General features: G+C 36.7%; 1 protein-coding gene across 5 annotated transcripts in view; it reads left to right on the top strand.

Annotated features, from left to right (window-relative positions):
- The window catches only part of LOC134744977 (transcription factor collier), a 73,650-nt gene extending 47,807 nt beyond the window's left edge, over positions 1-25,843 (top strand). Inside the window, exons 8-16 of one of the 5 annotated variants that reach the window (XM_063678928.1) lie at positions 14,992-15,073; positions 18,870-18,987; positions 22,128-22,285; positions 22,600-22,726; positions 23,200-23,288; positions 23,454-23,628; positions 24,176-24,307; positions 24,951-25,244; positions 25,586-25,719. In XM_063678928.1, coding sequence (XP_063534998.1) covers positions 14,992-15,073; positions 18,870-18,987; positions 22,128-22,285; positions 22,600-22,726; positions 23,200-23,288; positions 23,454-23,628; positions 24,176-24,307; positions 24,951-25,244; positions 25,586-25,587 — 1,177 coding nt within the window. In that variant the 3' untranslated portion in view covers positions 25,588-25,719. Of the gene's footprint in view, positions 1-14,991; positions 15,074-18,869; positions 19,015-22,127; positions 22,286-22,599; positions 22,727-23,196; positions 23,289-23,453; positions 23,629-24,175; positions 24,308-24,950; positions 25,245-25,585 lie in introns of all 5 variants that reach the window. The other 4 variants (XM_063678927.1, XM_063678926.1, XM_063678925.1 and 1 more) reach the window with 4 other exon arrangements.
- Positions 25,844-26,738: the final 895 nt, after the last annotated feature.

Below are 26,738 nucleotides of genomic sequence, written 5' to 3'. Positions count from 1 at the left end.
GCCCCAAACTAAGCAAAGCTGGTACTATGGGTGCTAGGCGATGAAATACATACTTAGATAAATACATACTTATAGAAAACACCCATGACTCAGGCACAAATTTTTTTATACCACTTCGGTGGCAATCAAGCATACGGCCCGCCTGATGGTAAGCAGTTACCGTAGCCTATGGACGCCTGCAACACCGGAGATATTACACGCGCGTTGCCGACCCTTTAAAAACCTGTACACTCCTTTTGTGAAGAACCCCATACTGTAGCCCCTCGGGAAAACCTCGGCAGGGAGGCAGCATTCCACAGCCGAAGCGTACGCGGGAGGAAATTCCTCTTAAACCACACAGTACGCGACCATTTAGGTGCTAGGGTGTGAGGATGAACACCCTGCCGATGGCGAGCGGTGCGGTGATAGAAAGCGGCCCTTGGCATCATGTCAAACAATTCTTCAGAGCACAGCCCATTGTCCAAGCGGTAGAACACACACAAGGAGGCGAAGTCTCTCCTTAGACTTAAAGGTTCAATACCGCTTGTGAGTTTGGGATCGTCGACGATTCGTACAGCGCGCCTTTGGACTGAGTCGAAGGGTCCAAGCTGGCATCCAGGTGCTCCTGCCCAAAAGTGACAGCAGTACTCCATATGGGGTCTGACTTGCGATTTATATAGCAGCAGTCTTTGCCCCGGAGTAAAGTATGTGTCTTTGTGTGTTCATCACACAAATAAATGCTCTTACCGGGATTCGGACCTGTCATAGAAAAATAAGTGCCTGTTGCCTCGGCCCGCATCCGGGCCGTTCTAGCGTGAGTCATCCTTTATACAGTTGCTAAGTCAAGGATTATCAGTATAAAACAAAATCGCTATCCACTGTCTGTCCATCTGTCCCTACGTATGATTAGATTTTTAAAACTACGCAACGGATTTTGATGCGGTTTTTTAAATAAAGTGATTCAAGAGGAAGGTTTATATGTATAATTTGTAAAGGTTTTGTGTAAGTTAGTTGAACTACCCGTGCAAAGCCGGGGCGGTTCGCTTGTTTTTTATAAAAAGATGGATGAGCGATGCAGCCTAGTCAACATCGACACTTTGGAAGTTTGGACATCATAAAATATTTAGCACTCATATCTGGCGGCGCGGTCCGAATATTATCGACTCTCCCATAAAACAGGAAACACTAGCGCGAGAAAGATAGAGATAGGAATTTTATAATGGTAAGAAGAGGATGCATTTATTGTACGATCTTTGGAAATTCGATGGAAACGTTTGCTTTCTTTTCCATCGGGTTTATCGCGGTCGTTATATTTTGATAGAGCAGTTTGGCTGGATCGCCGATATAACGTTTATGTTCTGGTTTCGGCGTGTTGCTCACGTTGGTTTTTGTATCAACATTTTGTTACCGGTTATTGTGTCTATTCATTCCGCTCGAGTACAGGCTCCATGTAGATTGTTTCGGTCGTGAAGCTTTCGCATGTTTCTCTAAGGTTCATGTTTTCCTTTCGCATTCATTGATGAAAATCCTCTCTAAATCAATTTCCGACGCAGCAAAATATTTAATCTGCTAATATAAAATTAAAAATTTTGACGTATATGAATATGTACAGAGAAAAATCAACGCACTGTACAAAATTCGAACTTGCAAAACCCTCTGGCATACCAGCCCAACCGCTCTACTAAGTTATAATAAATAATACAATACAAACAAATAATACGTTTAATAAGTTAATAACATAAATTAGCTTTAACCTCGTAACGCCCACCATTCAAATTTTTCCTATTTTTAATTTGAACCTTGTATACTAAATAAACGTAATTCATCCCAATTTGAACCTTGTTAGTAACTAAACGTAATTCATCCCAATTACGTTTATGAATAAAAGCAATAAAACAAAATAAATGCTACTTTATTTGGTTTAAGAAAAGTTCTATTTAGGTAAATTGAAACAGAGTGTACTACATTGTAATGCACAATGGGCCTGTAGGTTAAAGGACTCGAGATAACCAAAAAAATACCCGGGCCCGGGTATGTCCTTAAACTGCGTCCGGACCCGGATATGTCCTTAAACTACGTCCAAAAGAGAGGTATGGGCACTGTGAATGACATCTCGCTTTGTGTGGTAGGGCACAGGACAGCGGATGTCATTCCAGATCTAGAGCAGAGCCCAACTAGGGAAGTACCTCCACCTTACAGAAAACCGCAGCCAAATTACACTAGACCCTACTCATAGTGTTGTGTTCCTGCCGGTAAGTATGGTTGCCAGAGCTCAACGAGGGAGAGGAGTGTTAGGGTCGGCAACGCGCGTGTAATATCTCCGGTGTTGCAGGCGTCCATAGGCTACGGTAACTGCTTACCATCAGGCGGGCCGTGTGCTTGATTGCCACCGACGTGGTATAAAAAAAAAATTGTGCCTGAGTCATGGGTGTTTTCTATAAGTATGTATTTATCTAAGTATGTATTTCATCGCCTAGCACCCATAGTACTTACCAGCTTTGCTTAGTTTGGGGCTAGGTTGATCTGTGTAAGATGTCCCCTAATATTTATTTATTTATTTATTTATAAATTCACAAGTTCAAACCAGCAACTACTAGTGATGTGATTTGAACGCACTGCCCAATGTCACTGCAATGCACAAAGCAAAGGTCATAGTCATATTAGGGATTGAAAATTCATCTACTTAGCAAAATTGAAAGTATGCGACCCCTATAAAAGTCGATCAACTTAATTACAACTCAGTTTTTTGTCACGTTTGTCTGTTACAAACGGTCTTGTCGTAATGCCATTAATCTTAGAAGGCTACCGACCGTACCGAAAAATACCGTTATATTTAACTAATTATTTAATAATAAGATACTTTTAGTTTAAATATGACTTTGTTGACATCTCGGTGACAAATCGGTATTACAAAATTGGATCAGTGAAGTTCGCTTTTAAAATAATTTCCGGATCGCAAGGAACTCACGTCACCTTAAAAGTTTTGTGATAAATAAATATACCGCGGGGTTCGCGAATATGAAACGACGTACAATCGCGTCCGGAACTTTTTCAAATGGTATTTATGTATAAAAATGTGTTATCGCGGTTTTTTTTTACTTCAAATGTATATAAGTTATAAAAATCATCGTGAAAGTATACGAATATTTTTATAGCGTTTATTTGTTAATACATATAAGAGTTATCAGCGACTAAACATTTGGAAGACTATATTTTCACCCTACCCTACCCCTACTACTTACGTTTTATATGAAATAAACAAAACATATGTCCCATCAGGGTAATTTGACGTTATTAAGAGTTTGTAAGCACTATTAAATATTAGGTTGGTATAATAATGCAAAAAGAAAATACTAACAATCGACATTAATTTAAACCTAAGACCGATATTCGACGAGCCAACGCAGTACATACTTTTGTTTAAATGACATAAAAATTAAGATTTTAAAAGTTAGAACGGGTAATATACGGATATTTATCTTTTATGTATAATCTTAACAGACTATACCTCTCGGTATAATAACTCGCCGTCGAGGGCCGGCCGAGATGATACAGTACTGCAGCGGCATATTTCTTACTCCACACGCCAATATGTAATGACAAAATGCCCATTACTTTATCTAACGTTGCTAACTGCTGCAGGACTTAAAGGTATCTGATTAGATTACATTATCTGTACAAGTGTACACATTACAATTACACAACAGCTGCTATTAATTATTGTGAGCAATGTAAGCACTGTACCTACTTGTAGAGTATGCAGAAAGAGAAGATCCGTGAAATGTATGGGAATACATTAAATATATTAATAACGGGTCACTACATCCAGATCCAATACATTCTTCGACTCTTCTCTTTCCGCACACTCTACCATTCAATCGATTTTTAAAACGAGGAGGAATTCAGTTGGCTTTCTTTTGCGTTTGTTACGCAGTTTCTCTAAGAGTGCAACCTCACTGTGCTCTTTTAAAAATACATTTTGCATCGATAGCTTTAACATCGCGTTCTATCCTTGTCGGTGTATTTGGTCCGTAGTTATTAATTCTTGGCTTAAAATTTTAAAGACTGAAAACATACATTTACTTTGACTTCCATGCATTATGCGACACTTGCGACAGTAGGTAACATGAAAAACTGTCAATAACATGTGCAATACAAAATTGTCTTTCGGATAAGTACTCAATAAGCTTCCATTGTGTAAATAATCGATGAGGTATACTTAAATAATATAATCTCTATAGCACATAAAGTTAACATCCCGAACTGCGTATTTTCATACACCCGCGAATTTCCCAATAATAAATTATACTCCTTGTCCGCTTACCTCGGGTTAACCGGCTTTTATAAACTACCCGGGTAATTTATAACTATTACCCGGAAAACGATCACGTGATATCACTTTATAGCATATTCGGCGCGTAAATATGAGGGTAGTCTGCAATATGTTGCTGCTTACTTAGGTTATGTGGCGCAGGTCGTTAGCTGTGGCTGCTTTATACATGGACAGCTTTGAATTATGTTAGATTCAAGGTACAGCGAGCTGCAAAAGTGCATGGACGCAGTATAAATTAAATCCATTCATAAAATGGCCATGCAATTTTGCGGCTCGGTGAAGGTAATAGTTGCTGGTCAATATTAGTAATCTACACGGATTTTGCTAAAAGGAATGAACAAAATGAACAACCAGTAAACAGGATTTATAGGTTAAACCAAAATACTACTAACTATTAAAACGACCTTAGACTGGCGACTGGTTTGCGACTGGGGGTTTCGGTGTGTACGCCACACATATGCTCTTGTGGCACGGACGTGGACCGACTGGGACACCATGGATTATCTTGTCAAAAAAGTGCCGGCCGTTTTTCAAGACATGCGTCGCTTAATGACATAATCCGTCGGTCTCTTGCCACCATCAATGTACCCGCTCTTCTTGAGCCGACTGGCATTATCAGAGATGATGGCAAGAGGCCCGATGGGATGTCCTTGGTTCCTTGGAGCTTGGGACGGATGTTGGTGTGGGATGCTACCTGCGTAGACACACTGGCACCGTCCCACCTCCAACGGACTAATGTAAAAGCGGGCGGAGCGGCGGAAAGCGCCGAAATTTTAAAACGTAATAAATATAAGAGCCTCGGTAGAGAGTATCATTTCGTTCCATTTGGAGTTGAAACTCTAGGTCCATGGGGTCCCAGCGCGCATAAGTTGTTTGCAGAAATCGCGAAGCGTCTGGTTGACGTAACTGGTGACCGAAGAGCTGGCGGCTTTCTCGCACAACGTATCAGCATTGCGATACAGCGGGGAAATGCCGCCAGCATCCTTGGTACAATGCCTCAAGGGCCTATTTTAGATTTAAGCTAGTTATTAATTTCGTTTACGTAGTACCACTGTATATATCTTGTATGTAAATAAATGTATTTCTTTTAGACTATTAAAATATTTATGTCAATTACTATTGACTTGATTAGGTACTCCTAAACAAACAAAACATGTTTACATAAGACCAGTATGGAGAACTCGTCCTCGGATTAATATATAAACTATCGTTAATATACTCTGACAATACACCTCAGTTTTAATTCAACCGACTAATAAATTAAAATTAATCTATCAAGTTAATTCTTATTTGAGCAAATCTGTTCTTAGGTTAGGTCAGAAAGTGCTATTAGATTAGAAGCACAGGTCGATAGCTCGAAGTAAATGAAACCACTCTATTGGAACACAAACGCTTGAAAGCAAACTTCACCTAGCTACAACTACGTACTTAATGTAATCGCGCAATATCCTTTGTTCACTTTCAGACTCATTAAAAAGGCGATGCAATTTAATGAGTTGATAGTGTGTGTTAACCCCTCGCTACGTTTGCAAATACTGACAGGTAACTTTACTTAAAATTGAGCTTTACGTTGATATGGTTAGAGTGTAAGTTTGGTCGTAGTTTTTCGGTGGAGTATTGGTATGTAGGGGTTGAAGATTAGTGGCACACGCCTACCCGCCGGAGCGCTGAGCGGCTGATGGCGCCCAAGAGTGTAGTTACAATTAGAGCGGTGCCCACAATGAAGTGATGCCCGCGTAATGTAGCTTATGTAGCCCCTTGTCTTTGTATGTTGATTGTGCTGGAAAGAGGTCGGCTTGATAGTGCCTGGTGTGTGTCTTAAATGCAAATGTGGAATTTTTATTGAACAAGTTTCTGCTGCGTTACTGTATTGGGTGCCTACACAAGTACACAGGCAAATTGAAGGACGTGTTTTGTCTGGGAATCGCATGCTTACTTATTTGTATCAATAAAACATAACATATGTTAGAAAAAAAGAAGATTGTTTGGGAACACTTCGGTTTCTTCAATTTTTTGGTATATGTGTATAGTGTGTATAATGACGGTTGTTAGGTTCTAAAATACTTTTGTCATTGATTCAGCTCGATTACGAGTATCTATCTGCTTTCAGTATAAGGAAAGTCTTTTAAAAGTCAGGAAAACCTTAGAACTTCAACCATAATCAGACAAGCTTAAATAACACAATTCCTAAGTACCTACAGAACATTATTTTATCTGAATTCTGCGGCGGGGAAAGGCTTACGGCCCGCGAGCGATTGCCCTATGTTGGCTGTAGGTATATTGTCAATTGGAAACTACTCCGACCCGAGCAAGCGCTTTTAGATTTGAAAGAGTATCTCAAGTATACGGGGTAAATGTTGTAATGTTCAGATGAATTTCTTCCTCAAATGTGGCGGATTTGTCGCATATTTGTTGTTGTTTTAATAATTGTAACATCTCATACCGTACAATAAATTATACCTCAAAAAAAATATATCAAAAGAAATTAGCTGATGATATGTCATTATTTTTGTATAAGACTGTTTATTGTCTAAATAATAAAAAATATAAAAAACGGTGGGGTCAGCTTTCTCCGAACCAAAGTTTTGTAATCTTTAGGAATAGAACAGTTTCGCCTATCACGGCCGATTTGAGCACAATACTCAGGGTTTCCTAAAAATAACAAAAATCCTTTGATATCCTCGAGTGTACTGGCGGCTATGAAAGGCGAGGTTTTATCGCGTTGCCATGGAGACGGGCTGCGTCGCGATACGACCTCCGAACGCGTCGAAAAACTACCAGTGATTGTGACTCATATTTACTATGTAGGTGTGTGAGTAGGATTGACATTTTGAACGAACAATACGTAGAAATAATAGTTCTAAAGTAACTCTGAAAACTATTTTTTTTGTGACACGCATATTATATAGATATGTGCAGTTAATTTTCTTAGCGATCCAATACTAATAAATCATAGGCGCAATTATACCTGATCTAGAATTTTATTACGGAATGATAATATCAAGTCTTGAAAATTAAATATAGGTAGATAAAGACATCTTTTCAAAGTATGATGCGGGGAAATGCCTAAAGAAAAAGTATTTTTTTCTAATTTTGCAAGTAATGTGAATTAAATTTTAAAATGGCTAAAAGATAACCTCGCATTAATAAAAGTTATTCAAATGGTTGTTCGTAATGCACGACAGAAAGTATAGAGTACTTGCCTATTTGCAGTGCCGATGAGACGGGGCAGTTAACCCTTGAATTTGGTACATACTGAAATATTAACGTTTGGCTATGGACAGTATGGACGCACGCGGAAAAACAAAGTCGAAAACTGGGCCTGTTATAGGCCCGTCGCATGCGCTCAAAGACTAATACTTGCCAGACTGGTGGTTTCTGTCCGAGTTTAAATAATGAAACATTTTCAATACATGACCTGATTAAAATAGCTGAACGTCGTAAATCTTTATGCATCTATTCGATAAGAGAGATTAAAGCTTGAGAATAACATTTAAGTTTTGGCAAACGAGATTTTATAATTTTTATAAATAATTAAATGTTACTGTTAGTGATAAAATCTCGCCGGAATTCGCTAAAATGTGAACTTTATCATTTTGGGATGATCAAATGGTGTTTAAAGTAAAAATAAGAAAGCCTTAACTGTTCTTTTTTTTTAGAGTAAAGTTCATACCTACTTTAAGTAAGTCTTAATTTGGTGTTAATTGAAGCGAAGCTTTAATAGTGCTCTAAGAGATTATTAAGTAATTTAGTATTGAATAAATTAACGTTATCAACACAATTAAAAAAATAATAATCATGCATTATATATTTCACATTTTTAAGACTATGTAGTATTGTGACGAGTATTTTGCCAACTGCTAACAAATAAATTAGACCTCAATTCGCTCAAAGCAAAAACATTCGATTATGTTTAGCAAAAGTCCTTTCTGTATTCCACCTGTCTAGTCTTTGGAACGAGCATGCCGTGTCGGTATTGAGTGGTGGCACGGGAGGGCGTCCCCCGGGACCGCCTCCCCGGGGAGTTGGAGGGGAAAGGTTAAAAGGGAAAAGTTATAAGAGACCGTTGTCAGTGCGCGAATGTTCCACGATGCGGTTTTTCCGAAATTTCAGGTGAAATTGATATTTTGCGGCGACTATTTTTAGACGCACGAGCGTTTAGCTTCTATGGACGTAATAATAGCTTTTCTGTTCTAAAGTAATTTTACTTAACATCATCCTTTATCCTGAGCAGCAATGGAAAGTATTCGCCACTTAATTGACACTAACTGTTAATCATTCAAAATGGTAATATAGCGTTGTAATACTACTCGTAATTGTCAATAAAGTAAGAACATTCGTAAGTATAAAATGAGTGCCTAAGCAAAATTTTTATAGATCATAACGCTCGAAAGACACAAGTCATAATAAAACGTTAAAGGCCACCACACCAAAATACCGTGTCAACTTTTTGCTCGCTCAAGGAATGTCCGATGCAAATCATGCAAATAAACATAGAATGTCGCGAGGGTGCGGGTGGCGCCCCTCCCTCCGCGCTGGTCTCGAAAGAGGGCAACCTCCTCGCCACTATTCTGCCTTAGTGGATTTTTTCCATCGAGTAGTGCGACGTGGTAAGATGTTGATGCGGAGAGGAACATTATCTTGAATGTTGGGCGTTTTTATGATTTGGCCACGTATACATAGTTAGGAACGAAAGATCTTTTGAAAAATATTCTAGTAGTTTTTGTTTCAGATCCGTTATCCATTTTTACTTTAATTGATGCCTTTTTATAGATTTGCTTAAGTACCATAAATGAGGATTTACGGAACTTACTATACTACCTGAGGAGTAAATAGGAATGATTGTGTAAATTATCAATTTTTTTAAAGTTATAGGTACTAATATATCTTGATGAAGTAGATATATATCAGAAAAAATTTAAAACTTCATTTGACCAAAACGTAATAAGAAAATGATGGTACGGTATATAGGTACGGTATATGTTGTTAAAAAAATGCGTCATACTTACTAGCTCTATTTTCTATTTCATAGCATTTATAGAGCAGGCACTTGATAACACACGCGAGGGATGAAAAGTGGGGGTAGTTTTACGAGGAAAATGGAGTTCCCTCACTGTTCTTGATGCGATAGGTATTATTCGCTACTTTTATTGGGGATGGTTTGATTCGCTTCCCGGTCTAGGGCAGGCTTTAGCTTTTATGAAAACTGAAAGAGAACACGTGTGAATATTGTTTGCGCTCTGTAAAAAAAGTTTACTGGAATGGAAACCTCCATGGAACCTATGGAATCTTATGTAGGAATATGTTTTTACAGATCTGTTTTTAAAATTGTGAAATTAAGAAAGAAACATTTAGAGAAACAACCCAAAAAGAATGTTTTTCAATTTAATTACCAAACAAAAGGGAACATTGCAATAAAACTTACGTACCTACAAGTTTTATTGCAATGTTCTCTTTTGTATGTTAATTAAATTGAAAAACATTATTGTAAGCGTAGTTAAGGACCTGTAATTAATCTTAAGTTAATTATTGTACTTAATTCATACGTATATAAGTTTATAGCATACGCTAACACAATAACTTAAATGAAAACTGCCTAGTTATCGATTGGCATTGATAATGTAGGTACCACACCGATACTCAATTCTTTCTTGTTAGATAATACTGTAAAATGAATAATTAAAATACATAGTATCGCTAATTTTAAATCACAACATTATGACGTCACCAGTGAGAGGTAGACATTAGGGGGTGTGCAGACAATCGTAAATTGCGAGCGGAGTCGAATAAATTAACGCCTGTCGCGTCGCTCGTGTGAATGCGCCTCTAGCATATAAAGAAGAACATATGAAGTGGTTTATTACTTTACGTAAACAGATGTTGAATCCTAATTAGGTTTATGCGAGACAGAAGGTTAATATCATGAATTTCTTAAATCTTTGTAAAAGATGTTCCTTATTTAATTGTGTTGCTTGAAAAACATATTGATAATAAAAAACCGGACAAGCGCGAGTCGGACTCGCCCACCGAGGTTTCCGTACAAATTTAACTTATTCTAATTTTTTTATTAATAGTACAATGTTTTATATTTACAATATTGTTTCTGTCTTATTTTATTAATTTATATTTTTAAAAAAATTCCTTGTAAGTACTTGTAGTGTAAGACGATATTACTTGCAAAATTTCAAAGTTCTAGGTCAACGGGAAGTACCCTATAAATTTTGATTCCCTTGAGAGTGTTGAAATACGTTTTTTGCGACATTAACCGCCGTATCTTTTTTTTTACGTTCTTATGGTTTTAATTTCAACTCGATACCTCCACGCGTTCCTGAGATAAAGGGTCTTGACTTGACAGACAGACGGACGGATGGACAGCAAATTGATCCTATAAGGGTTCTGTTTTTTCCTTTTGAGATACGGAACCCTAAAAATACGAGTTTGAGGTTGTTTTTATTGTAGTAAGTGAACCTTTTACATTATGGATGTATCTATTTTTCTTGAGTTCAAAGCGGAAGCATCTAGTACGCTTTAGGAATATTTTTGAAATGTTAAATGAAACCCTCAAATGTAAACAAAACGTTCCAGCGCAAACAACCTACTAGATTCAGCCAACCTGCAATACATTTTTTATCCATGTCCTCGGCCCAATATTTCAGTATCCCCTTTCCATGCTTAGAGCCTTCTTATTAAAATGAAGGCTGCCATAGATATCACTTACTGCCCTCGCCGTTACTCTTAAACTATTATTACCATCGCCTCGCAAGCATTCGACTTGCCAAAACCAGTATAAGCCAGTCTCTGTTTAGGTATACTTGTTACATAACTCGGGGTCATAGTTATATAAGAATGGTTAAGTTGGACGCTCGGTAGCTTTTGGCAATATAGGGATTGGACTTAGTGGTCACCACGTACTGAAGGATGTCCTGTCGGTGACCCTCTAGGATATAAATGGTGGTCTTAACTGGATTTTTCCGGTTCCATTTTTATGGTTCGGTACTCGTAAGTGCAAGGTGCATTGATATTTTGCGTTTTTAGGGTTCCGTATTTCAAAAGGAAAAAACTCATCTCACTTTGTTGTCATCAAACTCAGGATCACTTTGTTGTCCATCCGTCCGTCCGTCTGTCTGTCAAGACCCTTTATCTCGGTAACACGCGGTGGTATCGAGTTGAAATTAAAGACATATACTCAGGTCTACAGTCCCTTAAAACTGTGAAAAATCAAACTTCTAAGTTAACGTAAAAAAAAAGATACGGCCGTTTATGCCGCAAAAAATGTAAATTTCGACACTCAATGCGGTAGAAGGTTACTAGGTTTTCAACACCCACATTTTAAAGTGCCAATGCTATTGGTCATCACTTTTACGAGTATGATATCGCCTGACCGTCTGCAAGACGTTTAAACGATTTTTGCCCTTAAGGTGGTTCACCGGGAATGTCTGCGATTGTACATTAGATCCCTGAAAATCTCATACATTCCACATAAAGATAAATGTAGCTGGTTCAAAAGCGCGGTGCTTCTCAACTCCGTTCATTCACTCCGCACATTCTAAATAAAATCTCCATTCATTCCGCCGGTGTCGCTTGACAGTACTAAAGACAAGTAAGTAATAAGAAGAGGTAATGTCTAGAAAATGTCTTTAATGAAAAAGAAACGAAAGAAAAAATCTAAAGCTGCTAAAAGATAATCTTACCAATTCAAGAAGCCATCTCTAGTCAGTCAAGAAAATTAGGTATCGTGATTCTCAAGAATAAAAAAAATACTGAAAAAGAGGTTTCACTTAGCGAAGTAAAAAGCCCCTTATATTTTGTATTGTGCTCGATCTTAAACTTCAACATATGAACTCATAAGAGGAGTGACGATTATCTTATTAGATTTGATCTGTCAATAGTGTAACTCATATGGCCAAAAGTGGAGCACTTAATTATATGTATGTAACACCTGTTTGTAACACTACCTGCTTTTCGACAAATAAACGTATTGTATTGTATTGTATTGTAATGTGTTAGTGAAGTCTATGGGTCTATGGGATTATTGTCAAACTAGTTTAAAATCTTTATTTTCAGGCAACTATTGGCCTATAGATAAACACATTAAAACTAGCATACATATTGTTATAAAATATGTATATCTTAAAACTAAAAACACGCAAATATGACTGCGATGCAACCCCGCAGTGTCATGGGGCCGGCCGCAGAACCGCCGGAACTTGACACTCTAAACTCTAGCTCACTCTAAAGTCTTGATATAAATACAGCTATTATATTTTAGGCTCTTCGTAGGTCTGTGTAAAATTGGATAGCATTAGGTAAGGTGTCAGGACGAGTTCATAGTACTACTTTACAAAACGTATGGACCAGAGTTTTCGAACGTGATGTGATCTATAATAATTTTGGCAACGCTACTTCAATCTTCTTTGACCTAGCGTTATACCGGCCATTTGTCAGGAACTTTGTATATAGAGACTGAACGGTTTCATATATCGAAACACCACCAGTCTTTACTTTTACTTGTCATTGCAGTAGGTAAACTCTAACTCGCGATATTGTGACATAAGGTGTTTAACATAAATAATGCGAACAGATGTGCCGCCGCGGGCGGAGCAAATACTACACGGTTCATATCTGGTTCGTTTTTTGGGGAATACTAAGAGCAGTTATGACCACCCCTTGTATAAACAAAGATATTTATCAAACACGTGACTTAAGTTTAAAGATCTGTCACATGAAAGCTCAATGCCTACCTATCAACATATAACATACGACGTTGCGCAAACTGCGTCGCGTTTTGGACATAAAATAGAGTAATTCAAGCTGAAGCTAGATATTATATTACATAAAGGAAGCACATATTACAATATCCTAATCTGGAAACATCAGGTGGGGTGATCCTTATAATCAACCATTGAAGTGCTGACAGAGAAAGGAAGTGCTCGAAAAAAAAATTTCGAGTTTGGGAGGTGTTAAATTATTAGCCGCTAATGTTACACTCGAAGGCGTTGCATCAGCTCTATATGCATCCATCTGTTGGCACAACAATATTCGGCAGCGGCGTTGCCCGCGGCCATGTAAAATATTTCCGTTCCGCTGAAGCATTCATCGCGATCGCCTGCCTGATCGTACGCTCAACGTTACGCACCAAACTTAACAACACACCTCACTACACCCTTATCTACTTACGAATAAAGAGTACTTTTGAGTGAATCCAATATAAAATAATGTGGTAAAGTTCCGCTATTGTGTGTAATCCGATACGCCGATAGTTCCAATCGACTTTCGTATCGAAATTGTTTGATTTCGTTTCGAAGTTTTCACTGGCGAGAGAAAAATGCGGTTTGTTCTTTATAATCAAGCTTGTACTATGTAGAGGTGTTTTAAAAACCTTGTGTATCGGCTTGATGATATCAGGAATCTGGATCTAATTCTGGATCAGTACCAACTTGAGGCACTTTATTTTACTAAATAAAAATATTAAATAAGAAATAAAAATAAACGCAAACCTAACCTGACTTTTTATTGCCAAAATTTGCGAAACTCTACAAATGGGGTCATAAAATAAGAATCTTTATTTTTTCAAACTGATACTAACGGCTAAATGAATGAACATAATTTTAAAATCACCTCGAAGTAACAAAGTAGTTGAAGTGGCTATTAAGTTGACACTATGGGCATTAATGGAGCAAAAACTGAACGGAAGGCGGTAAACAAATTCGTGAACAGCAGAAACAAATTAATGCCTAATATGGGTGTACGGTGTAAAGTGGAAACAGCTGTGCTGCCATTAGGTGACATAGTTTTATCGCTTCGAACCTCCGGTGTTCGGAGAAACTATTCATTCATGAATCATGAAGTGCTCTGTAGACATAAAAATATTATATTTATTTAACGCTTGCCGGTTTTGACAAAGACTAATTTTTCATGATTTAGTTATCGACAGTGGATCTCTTATAAAGAGTTCTTTAAATTGTTGTCGATTTTTTTCTGTTTTACTTGGCAAGTCTTTTTTCGCATTATTTAATTTGGTCCCATGAACCTGGCAACTCAAAGCAATATTTTTCCTGTAATATTCCTGCTAATATCCTGGGATATTAGCAGGAATATATATATAGTTAGTCAAACCAAATAGTCTGTAAATAATGACAAAAAAAACTATACTCATCCTTTTCTTTTGGGTACTAGTGTAAGACAAAGATAGTATGATTCTCTTTGTCTATGTTTGAAATGAGACAGTCCTTTGACATGCTATAGAAGAACAGCATTCAGGACCATATCAATTTATTGATTGACTTATAATACTACACAATATATAATATTACAAAATGTTATTTTTAAATATGTTATTAATAATTTTATATTTTTGTACTGTGACCTACAACTTTCATGTTTGGCAACCTGCTGTAAATGTAAGTTGGTTAAAAATAAACAAATAAAATAAAATAAATAAATACTTGAATTGACGTAAGACCTAACAGTACTTCCAAATAGTTACCTATGCGGCGGGAGGTCCCATACACTACAGTTTCCAATCTTTCGTTTTGACCAATTTGTTTTGAAATTAGCTTTATATTTGGTAGTAGATTATTTTAATTAAGGTCTGCCTAAATACCCATAAATCATGTAATCATTAGCGTTTACTCAACTTGACAACTGCGCTACTGCTAATTTAATTTCCTTTGTTTCAGATTTTTCCTGAAGTTCTTTTTAAAGTGCAATCAAAATTGTTTGAAGAATGCCGGCAACCCTAGAGATATGAGAAGATTTCAAGTAAGTTACCATACGTAGTACTTACTACGGACGGACGGACGGCCGGGCAGACAGGCATGACGATAGGTTTCCGTTTTTGCAATTTTGGCTTACGCGTTACGGGGCCCTAAAAATAGCTACCGATTTAACTTAAGGTTGACCACGGTTGAGCATACCAGACAAGTATTTTTTTTAAAGTAGTGAGCGATTTAATGTGACATTGCACAATTACCCATGTTCATTAAAAACTGATGCAATAAGCAACCTTTTACTGTCGCCACTGTCGGTAAGTTTGGAATAAACGTTATATGTAGATAGGTACTTTAGGTAAAATATCTTCGCTGACACGAGATTTCTTTCAGTTTTTGACCAGATACTGAGGTCACGTTTTAAGTTTAGTAAAGTAGTGAACTAGAAAAAATTGTGGTAGGGGAGCCAAAAAGGGGATTTTTGTAGTTACTCGAGCGCATCAGATTAAGATATGAGATATGAGTGATATCTTGCTACCCCGTGGAGTCTACCACTTACCACTTTTAGCCGTCTATGTGGAGCTGTTGGTTGGTTCAATAAATCGTTAAGCATATTGTGGATTTGGTCATTTTAGTCCAAAGTAATGCTGTAATTGTGCTATTGAGTACTAAATGTGACAATTATTTGTACACATTTCCTTAATCTGACGGTTACAATGTGAAAATTGTTCGTCGAACTTGTGGTCAATCCACAATCTACTTAACGATTTTTTTAACCCTCCACCAACCCCCCGAAATTTAAAAAAATCTGTAGACGCTTTCCTGCTCGCTGGAAAAAAACTTTATATAACCTTTTTTTGTTCTTATTATCTAATATTTCGATTTCAATAGGTCTTTACGACGCTCGAGTAACTACACATTTAGCATCGCCGGCTCCCCAGCTATAGTGAATAACATTGCCTAAAAGGCCAGTTTCCAAGGTTGCGACTCGCATGGTTTCAAGGTCTGGAGCGATAATTGTTCACGGTTGACGAGTAAAATGGTCTCTTGTTTACCAGACGTCAGGAAAAATTGTCGCGTTCCTACACGACTGTCTGCGTTGAGTCGTCGTAAGTCACGAGCTTTCGCGGGTTGGATTTGTTAAACTCTTCGAAACTCCCATTAGTTGTAACTAATGACTACTGTCTGCTCAGGATGCCTTAGTTTCCCTATACTTATCATTGTGATCAACATAAAAACGTACCTTTTCATTTACAGATTATGTTTTCTGTCACAGAATATAAAGACAGGCACACTTTAATATTAGTTATATAGCATGTTAGCATGGAAGTCTAACTGGTGCCTGTGTACATACGTGATTTCTTTATACGTCATTTTTTAAATACGCTCTTTGTCTAATTAAGGTAAATTTTGAAGGCGAGGCATAACAGTGCATTCCTTTTGTCTGACGGAAATACTTATAATTGATAGTATAAAATTAAAACCACCGAATAATTCATGAAAAATATTGATTTATACCTCAAACCTACATTGTTTAGTTCATCGCTTGTAATGTGTCAGTGTAGTACATACACGATATAACGGTACTGACTCGCCCGCTCTTCACTTGTCACATACAATAGCATCGCCCTTAACTGTACGAGTAGGAAGGGTTGCGTTCACGATTCTTGAATATTTGAAGCGGCTCCAATTTGGGGGAGGGATGAAATTAAATTTATTTATACGAGTTTATTTATTTACTTACAACCCGACCGTGCTCGCTTATTTTTTATAATTGGTTATTTGTTTTTTTGCACGAGTGCTTGTTTATTACCCTTTCTAAAATCCTTTGTTGCTAACTTTTAATTGAGTGCATAGAGTGTTAAAGCAAATAAATCATAATATTTTATAGTTACCAACTTAAAGTTACAGAAACTAATTAGTGACACCCCTAACACGACATGGTAAAGGTGCATTCAGTTACTTATGAGTATAAATTTGCTTCAGTTCGCTAAGACATATTTGTCTTACGTGCCCTCTGGAAACTTTGTACAAATATAGAACTTACTACTATACACACAAAGTTGGTGGTTGTGTGATGGTTATAGTTATGTATGGCCTTTCTGTGTATCATTGAATAATTCAGTGGACGTACCCCAACGTTTCAAGGGTAAGATTGTCTAGCATACACATGTATACTACATACATTAGTGTGCGGAAAGGCATATTGGTTGAGAATAGAAATGCACCAGTTGAAAATGAAAGCCTAATGTGTAAAAGTTACAAAGGTAAGAGCCTAGATAGGTATACTTATAGGTATCTAGCAAATAAAATGTTTGTAAGCAAAATTAAAAAATAATTTCATTAGAAAGTATGTAAATTTAATTTTGTTTATTTGGAATTTCATAACAAAAGTATAAATAACTTGTTCAATCTCAAATAAAACCTAAAAAACACTCCTGTGTTTGGCAACAACGCTATAGTAATATCATTAGTATCATTTATAAATCGCGTAGCTGATGTCAATAAAGGTTTTTAGAATAGAATAGAATAGAATAGAAATAATTTATTCGTTAGCACACACAAATAGAAAATATTGTAAAATTATTATATTGGAAAATATTGTAATTGTGTGTTTTTGAAAGTATTGTAAAATTAATGTAACATCTATCTATATAGATTCAAATAGACTTTGTTATTCGGTCTATTTCCAATGTGATACTAATCTGTCAGTGTCAAGAGTGACATTTCTTCAACCAAAAACGTCACTTTTGACACTGACAGATCAGTATCACATTGGAAATAGACCGAATGACAAAGTCTATTTGAATCTATACAGATCGGAAACAGTTCGAATAGCTGTAATTCGAATTGGCCTACTACTTTATGTAAACCTACCATTACGCAAACTTAAAACCCTAAAAGCCTCCCCAATACAATCCACTACATAAACATATCGATTGGCCGTCTATCAAAACGCACGCACACAACCACACGATGCAAGGAAGTGCATATCTATTGGAAGAGTTCGTCCATTTGGGCCCCGAGACACTGGCTCCTCCTCCCAAGGGACTCTCCCTTTCGGGCCCCGCGTATATGTGTGTGTAGGTGTGTGATAAATAGACGACGGTCGCACTCAATCGAGGGTTTTATTTTTGGTTGACTGTAGTTTTTGTGATCTTGAACTTTAGTTCGAAATAAATGTTGGTAGAAAAATATGAACGGGAGATGCAAATGAAATAAAACTATGAAAACGCGATATAATCCGTTTTCATAGTTTTATTTCATGGGAGATGCAAATGTTTAAATACTTAATACATAGGTAGGTATATACGGTGGCTAAAAAATGAGTGCATTCCCGTTGCCAGGGAGGTTTTCGGATTATACTGAGCAACTTTTACAATTGGACCAACCCCGAAGTCTAGAAAAAAATTTGGCTGTTCCATTTTCTATGGGAGGGTAAATTTTTGTTTTAGAATTGAGTGGTTGGTCCCGTAGTAAAAGTTACTCAGTATAATCCTAAAACCTCCCTGGCAACGGGAATGCACTTATCTTTTACCATATGGTAGTGGCATCTGAAATAATTAGTTAATAATATGACTTATATGACCCAAGAACTAAAACGTAATTAGTTTTATAATTCCACACAATTAACAATTGGAATTACGTTTTGTGAGACGTGAACAGGTTGAAGTGGTCATGCATAAAATATTTGAAATTTCAGCATAATGGGTGATGTCACAAGGTCGATTGAGAAACGATATCGAATTTATCCCCTGAAAGCCCACTAAAGAGACCGTTTTTTGTAAAGACTGTTTAATATACGGTTTATATGTGTGTATTTTTATTTAATCAGCAGTCTGTTCCAGGTGGTAATATCAACGCAAGTGATGGTCGACGGTCCGCTGCTGGCGATATCGGACAACATGTTCGTCCACAACAACAGCAAGCACGGACGTCGCGCCAAGCGGCTCGACCCGACTGAAGGTATTGACGCCGCCTCCGAACCCACTTGTACGTTTTTGTTTTTTATTTTTATTTTTATTTTTTTATTTAATTCGTGGCCAGTAAATAAACTGCCAAGTTATAAATACTGGTCAGTTATATTTTTATAGTGCTTTTGGATAAGTTAATAATGAAAAGTTGTTATTAGACTACTAAAATTAATAATGTTAAAGTATCATAATATTAGATCGACAGAGCTTTAGAAACAGTCATTTAAAAAATCCTTCTCATGGTGCAGTGATCACGAATTAAAAAAAACATAGATAACACATTCTTGAAAATGATGACCGTCCCGTTTTTTGTCCTACAAAATGCATGAACTGAAACAATAGAGACCCTTAATGTCAATATGTAAGTACTTTAAATAAACTCACAGTCGATCAAACAGAACAGTGTAAAATTCATAATAAACTTAGTCATTTGTATGCAAGGAATCAAAGTAGACATTTCGCAAAGAAGTTGGTGGGAGGAGGTAGGGGTGTTGAAGCGAGCATGAAGCGAGTAGGGATAATTTAGTGCGGAATTATGCTCTGAAAAAAAAAAGAATACTTTCAGATCATTGTTAGGGATGTTTTATACGAGGTTTCGGAGTAATGAATTAGGTCGGGGTTTGCGATAACATTGTAACAAGAATGATGTCGTTATTTTTCGTTTAGTTAATATAAAGTTTTTAATTTCTATTAAGTGATTTATAATACGTTCTTGTTGCTATTTCGTGCAGATAAACAAAAAATGTTTTGTGGTTTTCTGCGTCTCTAATTTGTGACATTATAAGGCCAAAAGCGAATTGCCAGTTCGCAAAAATACGAATACTAATATTTATTAGCTATATTGTACAAAAAGTGATATAACAAATTATGTATTTACAAGTAATCAAATCAAAGTAATGATAAATTTGATAACGAATCAGCATAGCCTATTAAACGTAAATAAAGAGTTACCTAATACAAAAATAGGACAGATATTCAATTGAACAAATTAAGATTAACACTCACCGATTTCAGTTTAAACTAATCATCATCATACGTGGGCACGAACACAATTTTTATTTTTATTTTATTTAGTTTATTAGATACCTTAAGCCATTTCATTTCATTTTCAACTAGCAAATGCATATATATATATTTATTATCATTCTGTAATATCTTATTTAACATGGGATACCTTTATTCCGGGATATTGTGAATAGTCGTAAAAAAATAAAAACGGTCAAGTCATTTAATGAAAGCGATATAAAGAATCCTCTCCACGTTGTGTTTGCGTGTAAAGTTTGCAAGAGGCCAGACGGCGTGAAACCGACTCGAAGGGTTTACGCGGTGCGAACGAGAAAATTTGCACAAGTACTTTCTGTTAGCTTTACTACGGAACCTTCGGAATTTCACGCTTTGTTTCCCCCTTTAATGTATTCAGTAAAGACTTGCCAGTTTTCTGTCTAATTTGATCTTTGTTCGAGTTTAGTTTAAAGTTCCATCGCAGGCTAACAGCCTACGACAACTTTTGAGTATCCTTTAAGAATAGGTAAACCAAAATATATTTATTTAGTTTAGACCTTTAACTTGGTAGATTGATTCAAAATTATAAATAAAGAATCTTCAGTCGGCCCGATTTGAGAAATGAATTAGAGATTCACTATCACATATCTTTACTAATATGTGACATTTCACGGCAAAAGGAACCTCATGTCGGCTGGCGCTTACGTCGCATAGTGTCGCAAATTATTGCGGCACATACAATATTAATTGGAGCGGCGTTAATAATAGCGTAATATAATAGCGTAATTAATATATGGCGGTTGGCCATAAGATACCTTTACCTACCCGTGGGACGTCACATATCTTTACTTATTCATATCTAGTGAATCTCTACTTCATTTCTACTATTATTTAGCGCAAATTGACATGGTCTATCAGATATTTTTATAAGGTTTTATTATATAAGTAAACCCTAAACAACGCAATTTGCATTTTGTGGCATTACTGATTTTTTTAAATTAATATTTTATAGATAACTTTAGATTTTCTGTTACAACTATAAACCCGCCTATAATTTTATACCTGCTATGGCCAGAAAAAGCGTCATATTAATATGAATGCTACTTCCTAAATATGATGTACAACATAAATGTAATGAACAACGAGATTTTATTATTAGTCAAATTAAAAAAAGAACCTCGGGCGTAATCTTCTTTCGTCCCCTTAAATTCACTTTCTCTTCTCGTCTTTATTACCGCGCCGTTTTGTTCGCGAGATTTCTCCCCCTTGTCTTACGGCGCGTATCCCCCTCGCAACAACCTTCTTGCATTCCAGCTACAACGTCAACAACGTCATAACAACCATTAAATGACATGCAATCTTTAACTTTAACACGTAACGTTACATCTCTTTTTCAATTATTACTACACGTATTTCAGTCTTTGTCAACGGTGGAAACCAACTTTTACGGTCTGCAATTGTCCTTTTTCTGAAACAGTCAAAGATAAACGTTCAAATAGGACGGAATGAGTTTTAGTGGTCTGGCGTTTATTCAACTTTTAAGTTGTAAGACGTACTTACATTCAGCCTATGCTCCTGCTTAAGTAGTTTGAAAAAGAGTTTATGGAAGCCGTTTAAATGTTTGTAAAGTTCGAGACGGGTTAGTTGTAATAGTTGTAGTTTGATGACCATATATTTTTAAAAGGTCAACATTTTTAAATTATATGTGCCTGTAAAAGCTGTAATTTTTAATTTATAAACGGATGTCATTGGATGAAACAATTGAGATAAAATTATTTATACAGAACTAAAAGTTTTAGCTACATATATATTTCTTTATTTTCTTGCCTTGAAAATAATAAAATAGTACTCTAAGAACAAATTAAATTATTTTCTATGGAAATATTTTAATTTGTGTTTTTTCCAAGTAGACACACTACTATTTTATTTATTTTATTTCAGTTAATAAAATAGTATATGCCAAATTTGTACATGTAGAAAATTTTAACCGCCTAGCTACAAAAGATTTTGAATTGAATACCTTTTTTAACATTCCAAATATTACAACGGTATTACGGTACCTATCCAATCTTTACTTTATCCCTCTTTAACAATTTCGATTATTATTTACCAAGTATAATTATTCCACAGCGGGTCTATATCCCCCACTGCCCGTGGCGACTCCGTGCATAAAAGCGATCTCACCCAGTGAGGGGTGGACGTCAGGCGGCTCAACGGTCATCATCGTAGGGGACAACTTCTTCGATGGATTACAGGTCGTTTTTGGGACGATGCTAGTTTGGAGTGAGGTGAGCTTTTTTAGTCTTAAAAATTTGGTAGAGTTGAAACTTTAACACTTAATAAAAATGCTAAAAAATACTTTACCATTATTAAAATTGATTAGAACCCAAAATAAGCCATTCGCTATATTGGTAAACACATTCATATTACGTGATATCAAATTTTTGGTAAATATTAATTTAATACATATATTCGTTCGTTCAATAAGTTTTCATGGGTGTGCTATATTTTCTTGGTCAATGCTAAGTCTTTAATATCGCTTGTGTACGAAGCTACTTAGCTATATTTTCCTTATTATTGACAATAATTTTTACGTCATCAGTTAATAACGTCGCACGCGATCCGGGTGCAGACTCCGCCGAGACACATACCTGGCGTCGTGGAGGTGACCCTATCGTACAAGAGCAAGCAGTTCTGCAAGGGGGCTCCGGGCAGATTCGTCTATGTTTGTGAGTAATTGACACCTTCCAAAATTGTCCTTTTCTATATGAATTCCATTTGATAGAACATTTTTTTAAGAGCAGGCGATCCTGAAGTTTTTCCTCCAATTTTTTTGGTAATTAAGATATGTCTACTCATTTATTATCCCCCAACTGATCTTCAAATTAAGACTAAACATATGGAGCTCTATTTTATTCAACACTGTCTTAAGGAAATAGTCAAATATATTATGAAATTACTATTCCGAGCATATTCTTGTATTGAACAATCTAAATATACATGTAACATTGATCCAAACCGTCGCTCCATCAATCAATCGCATAAAAATAAATACATTCCCAATCTTAGCAAAACAAAAATCTTCACCAAAAAACAGTAATTCGGCAACTCGAACGCAATCTTGCACGATCCATCAATTAGGCTTTCATTTGGTAGTGGGCTAACTAATGATTGATTCTGTTTTTCTTGTTCCGCATAGCAGCGCTGAACGAGCCGACGATAGATTACGGGTTTCAGAGGCTACAGAAGCTCATACCGAGGCATCCTGGCGACCCGGAGAAGTTACCGAAGGTATGTTAACAAGAACACCTTTTGGAAATATTAAAAATTATTATCATGAAATCGAAGAATATTAAAATCAAAGTCGCAAGCATCAGTGTCTTAAACACGAACAGTTCCAATAAATAAGAAAAATGCATTGTTTCATCAGTACTCAACACACCAAATCTTCCCCAGGAAATAATCCTAAAAAGAGCAGCAGACCTGGCAGAAGCGTTATACTCCATGCCCAGAAACAACCAGCTAGGTCTGGGCGCTCCTCGGTCCCCACCAGCGAGCATGCCTTTCAACTCCTATACGGGCCAACTAGCTGTCAGCGTCCAGGATACGGCAGCATCGCAGTGGACTGAAGGTGAGAAGTCGTTATTTTATATAACTAAGAACTTTTATTGTGAAAAGGTTACAACGAAAAAATCAACTACCATAGAAAGATCTCATTTTAAAATGAACCTTGCATTATTGGAGCGATTTTCGCTAAACAGTTCCGTTGTTGAGCTTTCAGGCTCTTAGTCTTCTATTTATTTACAGTTTAGGTGAGTGCTTTATAACACTTTAAACTCTCGCGCTTTGTACACATAATTAATGTCATTACCGGGTCTAACGCGATTAAATTTCATTATTTTACCTTTTTTCCGACGTGTCAACTAGGTTGCACTAGCTGTGGTCACGGAAGACTGACGTCCCAGCAAATGTCCCAGCAAGTGCTTTATATATGTAGCTACTTATATGTCAACTCAATTTAAAAACTATAAGTGCCGGGATGCTGCTTAAAACATCTGACACAGATGAAAAGGCCTGTTATTATATTCTTTTATATTTAATATTTAGTTTTACCTCGTTGGCGAGTACAACAGGAGCCTAACGATAATTTCGTGTTGACCCCAGGCTTTTTCTTTTAGAGGAGTACGCGAGGAGCGGCGGGTCGGTATCTCCCCGGTACTGTTCAGCCGCGTCTACTCCCCACGCCGCGTCCTACCCGCACCCTCAACACTACCCCGCGCCGCCGACGTCGCTCTTCAACACTACCTCGAGTGAGTATAATGTGACGAAATGACTCTCTCACCAATCGTAGTTGTAACACTAACTCTCATCGCGTTATACCCTGACGCTACTGGCCCCTGGCACTACAACGCGCTGCTGATGTCAAGATCAAGCTCCAAAAATGTTATGGTTTTCACTTCGTCACCAAAGTTACTCTTCAACATTATCTGTAGTGAGAAGGTAGTGTATTGTTATGTAAGATTTACTGTCTCACCTCTCTGCAAAACTGGGGTCCATGGGTCTGATCTTGTTGTCATCATCAGGACGCACTCGGGTGAGTATCTTAAGTAACTTTGTATAGTCAGTGACTAACTTTTCTCCACTGCTTGATATGAAAATCTTTTTTTTTAGTTCTCTTTTAATATTTTTGTTATTTCATATTAATTAAATTATTTCAAAATATTAAAGTGTACCTATTATCGTAAATATAATTTATGCTCGATAATCTTAATTAATTCTTACCATAAATGTTGCCTATAGCGAGTTAGAATTTTCTATATCAGATAGTAAATCTAGCCAAGATGTCATTCAGGGCTCACTGAGTCAACACAGCCTTTAAGTTCACATTCGCCACGCTTGCACGCTTGTTTGACTACGACGCTTTGTGTTAACCCTTGTTTTTATCCCGTCCAGTGTCCCTGGGCCCGTATCATCCGGCGAACCTGAATGGACATTTATCATCTGACCATCACCACTATAACGCGTATAACACGAAAGATAGCGGGCATTACAGTGAAAGAAACGAGAATTCAAAAAGCTCGGCTGACTGTCCGGCAAACACTCATACAAAATGCACCGCGAGCGATATGAAAGGGGAGGAGAGTAAAGAGACTAAGCTAAGGAGCGCCTTTGCGGTCGTCAGGCAGAGTCCGCCGCGCGCCGCCAATTTTCAACATCATCATAACTGGCAACATCTCGCCGTTCAGTGTTAGTAGTTTTTTTTTTATTCGCTTTTTGTCTTGTATTATTTGTTTGCTTGCTCCGGTTACGTTAGTTTCTCCTCATCCTATAATACTTTTCTGGTTGTACTCTAAGAGACCTGTGTGACCTAATCGCAATAATCAATATAGGTACTGTTACATTAAAAGTTAAATTACCATGTATATTTTGTTTGCTGATGAGAACTAAGTCATTTGTGTGCCTCCTGATTAAAGTTTATAACAAATAATATGGTTTGATTAAAGAGATCGTTTGGAAGTGGATGTGTATGAATGTGCGTTGTTAGACATAACTAGCGAAAATTTTATATTCTCTTTTATTGTCCACAGGAATGGGAGGTTTAGTATCATCGCCTTTTAGTGTAAATCCCTTCTCGCTGCCAACGTGTAGCGCGCAACAGTACGCGCAACAGGCGCAACTAGCATCCAAGTAACACAACCTGCAACACTAAAACCACACCCTGCAACGTAAATAATGGTCCATACGTCGCCTGTTACATCGCGTACATGTAATACTCAAATAGTAATCTGTAAATTGATTTCATTCGAGGAGTTTGTAAATAAAGTTGTATTTTATATGTAAATATAGTAGAATAATTACAAAAACTCACACTAAACTTATTAGTTTCTTTGCTAGGTCAGAAAAACAATGTAGATTTTATATAAATAAAAACATATGCCCAAAGTTAAAGTAAGTCAATAACCAGCTCAATTCTCGGGCACCGCATCCAAAACCCACCAGAAAGATTGTATCGTATGTCTTTTTTTGTAACATCTGTGATATATTTATTGTAAGAAACGTTGTAAATTTTGCTGTAATTCATGTATAAATTTTCTTATTATTAGAACTAATTTCAATACATGGCTTTAGGTTTTGTGAATGTGACTTCGTGTGTAAATCTTAAAATTTTATTCGGTAGGTTTATTTTGTGACATTTTCCTAATCGTTTATTAATGCAAATAACAGTCTCGTTGTTAAAAATAAACGTATCCTGTGAGGAAAAAGGTACAAAAATTGTGTACGGAGTAAACCTACATGAATGTTGATCATATCTATAAATCGAAACAAAACATATCCTGTTTAGTAATGTACCCACAAAATGGAATTATGGAGCGGTAAAAAAAAACAACGAAAAAGTCTAAGTTGAGGACAATGTATACGAAAAATATAAATTTCCTTTAGAGCTCCTGCAGTGTGGGAGATTTTCATGGATTTCCTTTCCGAATATGAAATAAGTAGTCGCGTACCTATATTGTTTATCTGTATCGAATAAGATTTGTACATTGTAATCGTTCAGGAGACAAATTATCACCAAATACAAAATTAAAGTTATCTATACTTACACAATGGTTTTATTCCAACATATAATAGATGTAGGTACTAACTTATAAAGCATCCCATGCAATTTATAACAAACTGAATCCCTAGTGTAAATTTCATTCGATAGCGTGACGAGCGTTCGCGTCTATAATTTTTTGTATG

Source organism: Cydia strobilella, chromosome 10 (assembly GCF_947568885.1).
Source record: "Cydia strobilella chromosome 10, ilCydStro3.1, whole genome shotgun sequence".
Lineage (NCBI taxonomy): Eukaryota > Metazoa > Arthropoda > Insecta > Lepidoptera > Tortricidae > Cydia > Cydia strobilella.
Note: the sequence above shows the minus strand (reverse complement) of the source record. Positions and strands in the feature narration are given on the sequence as shown.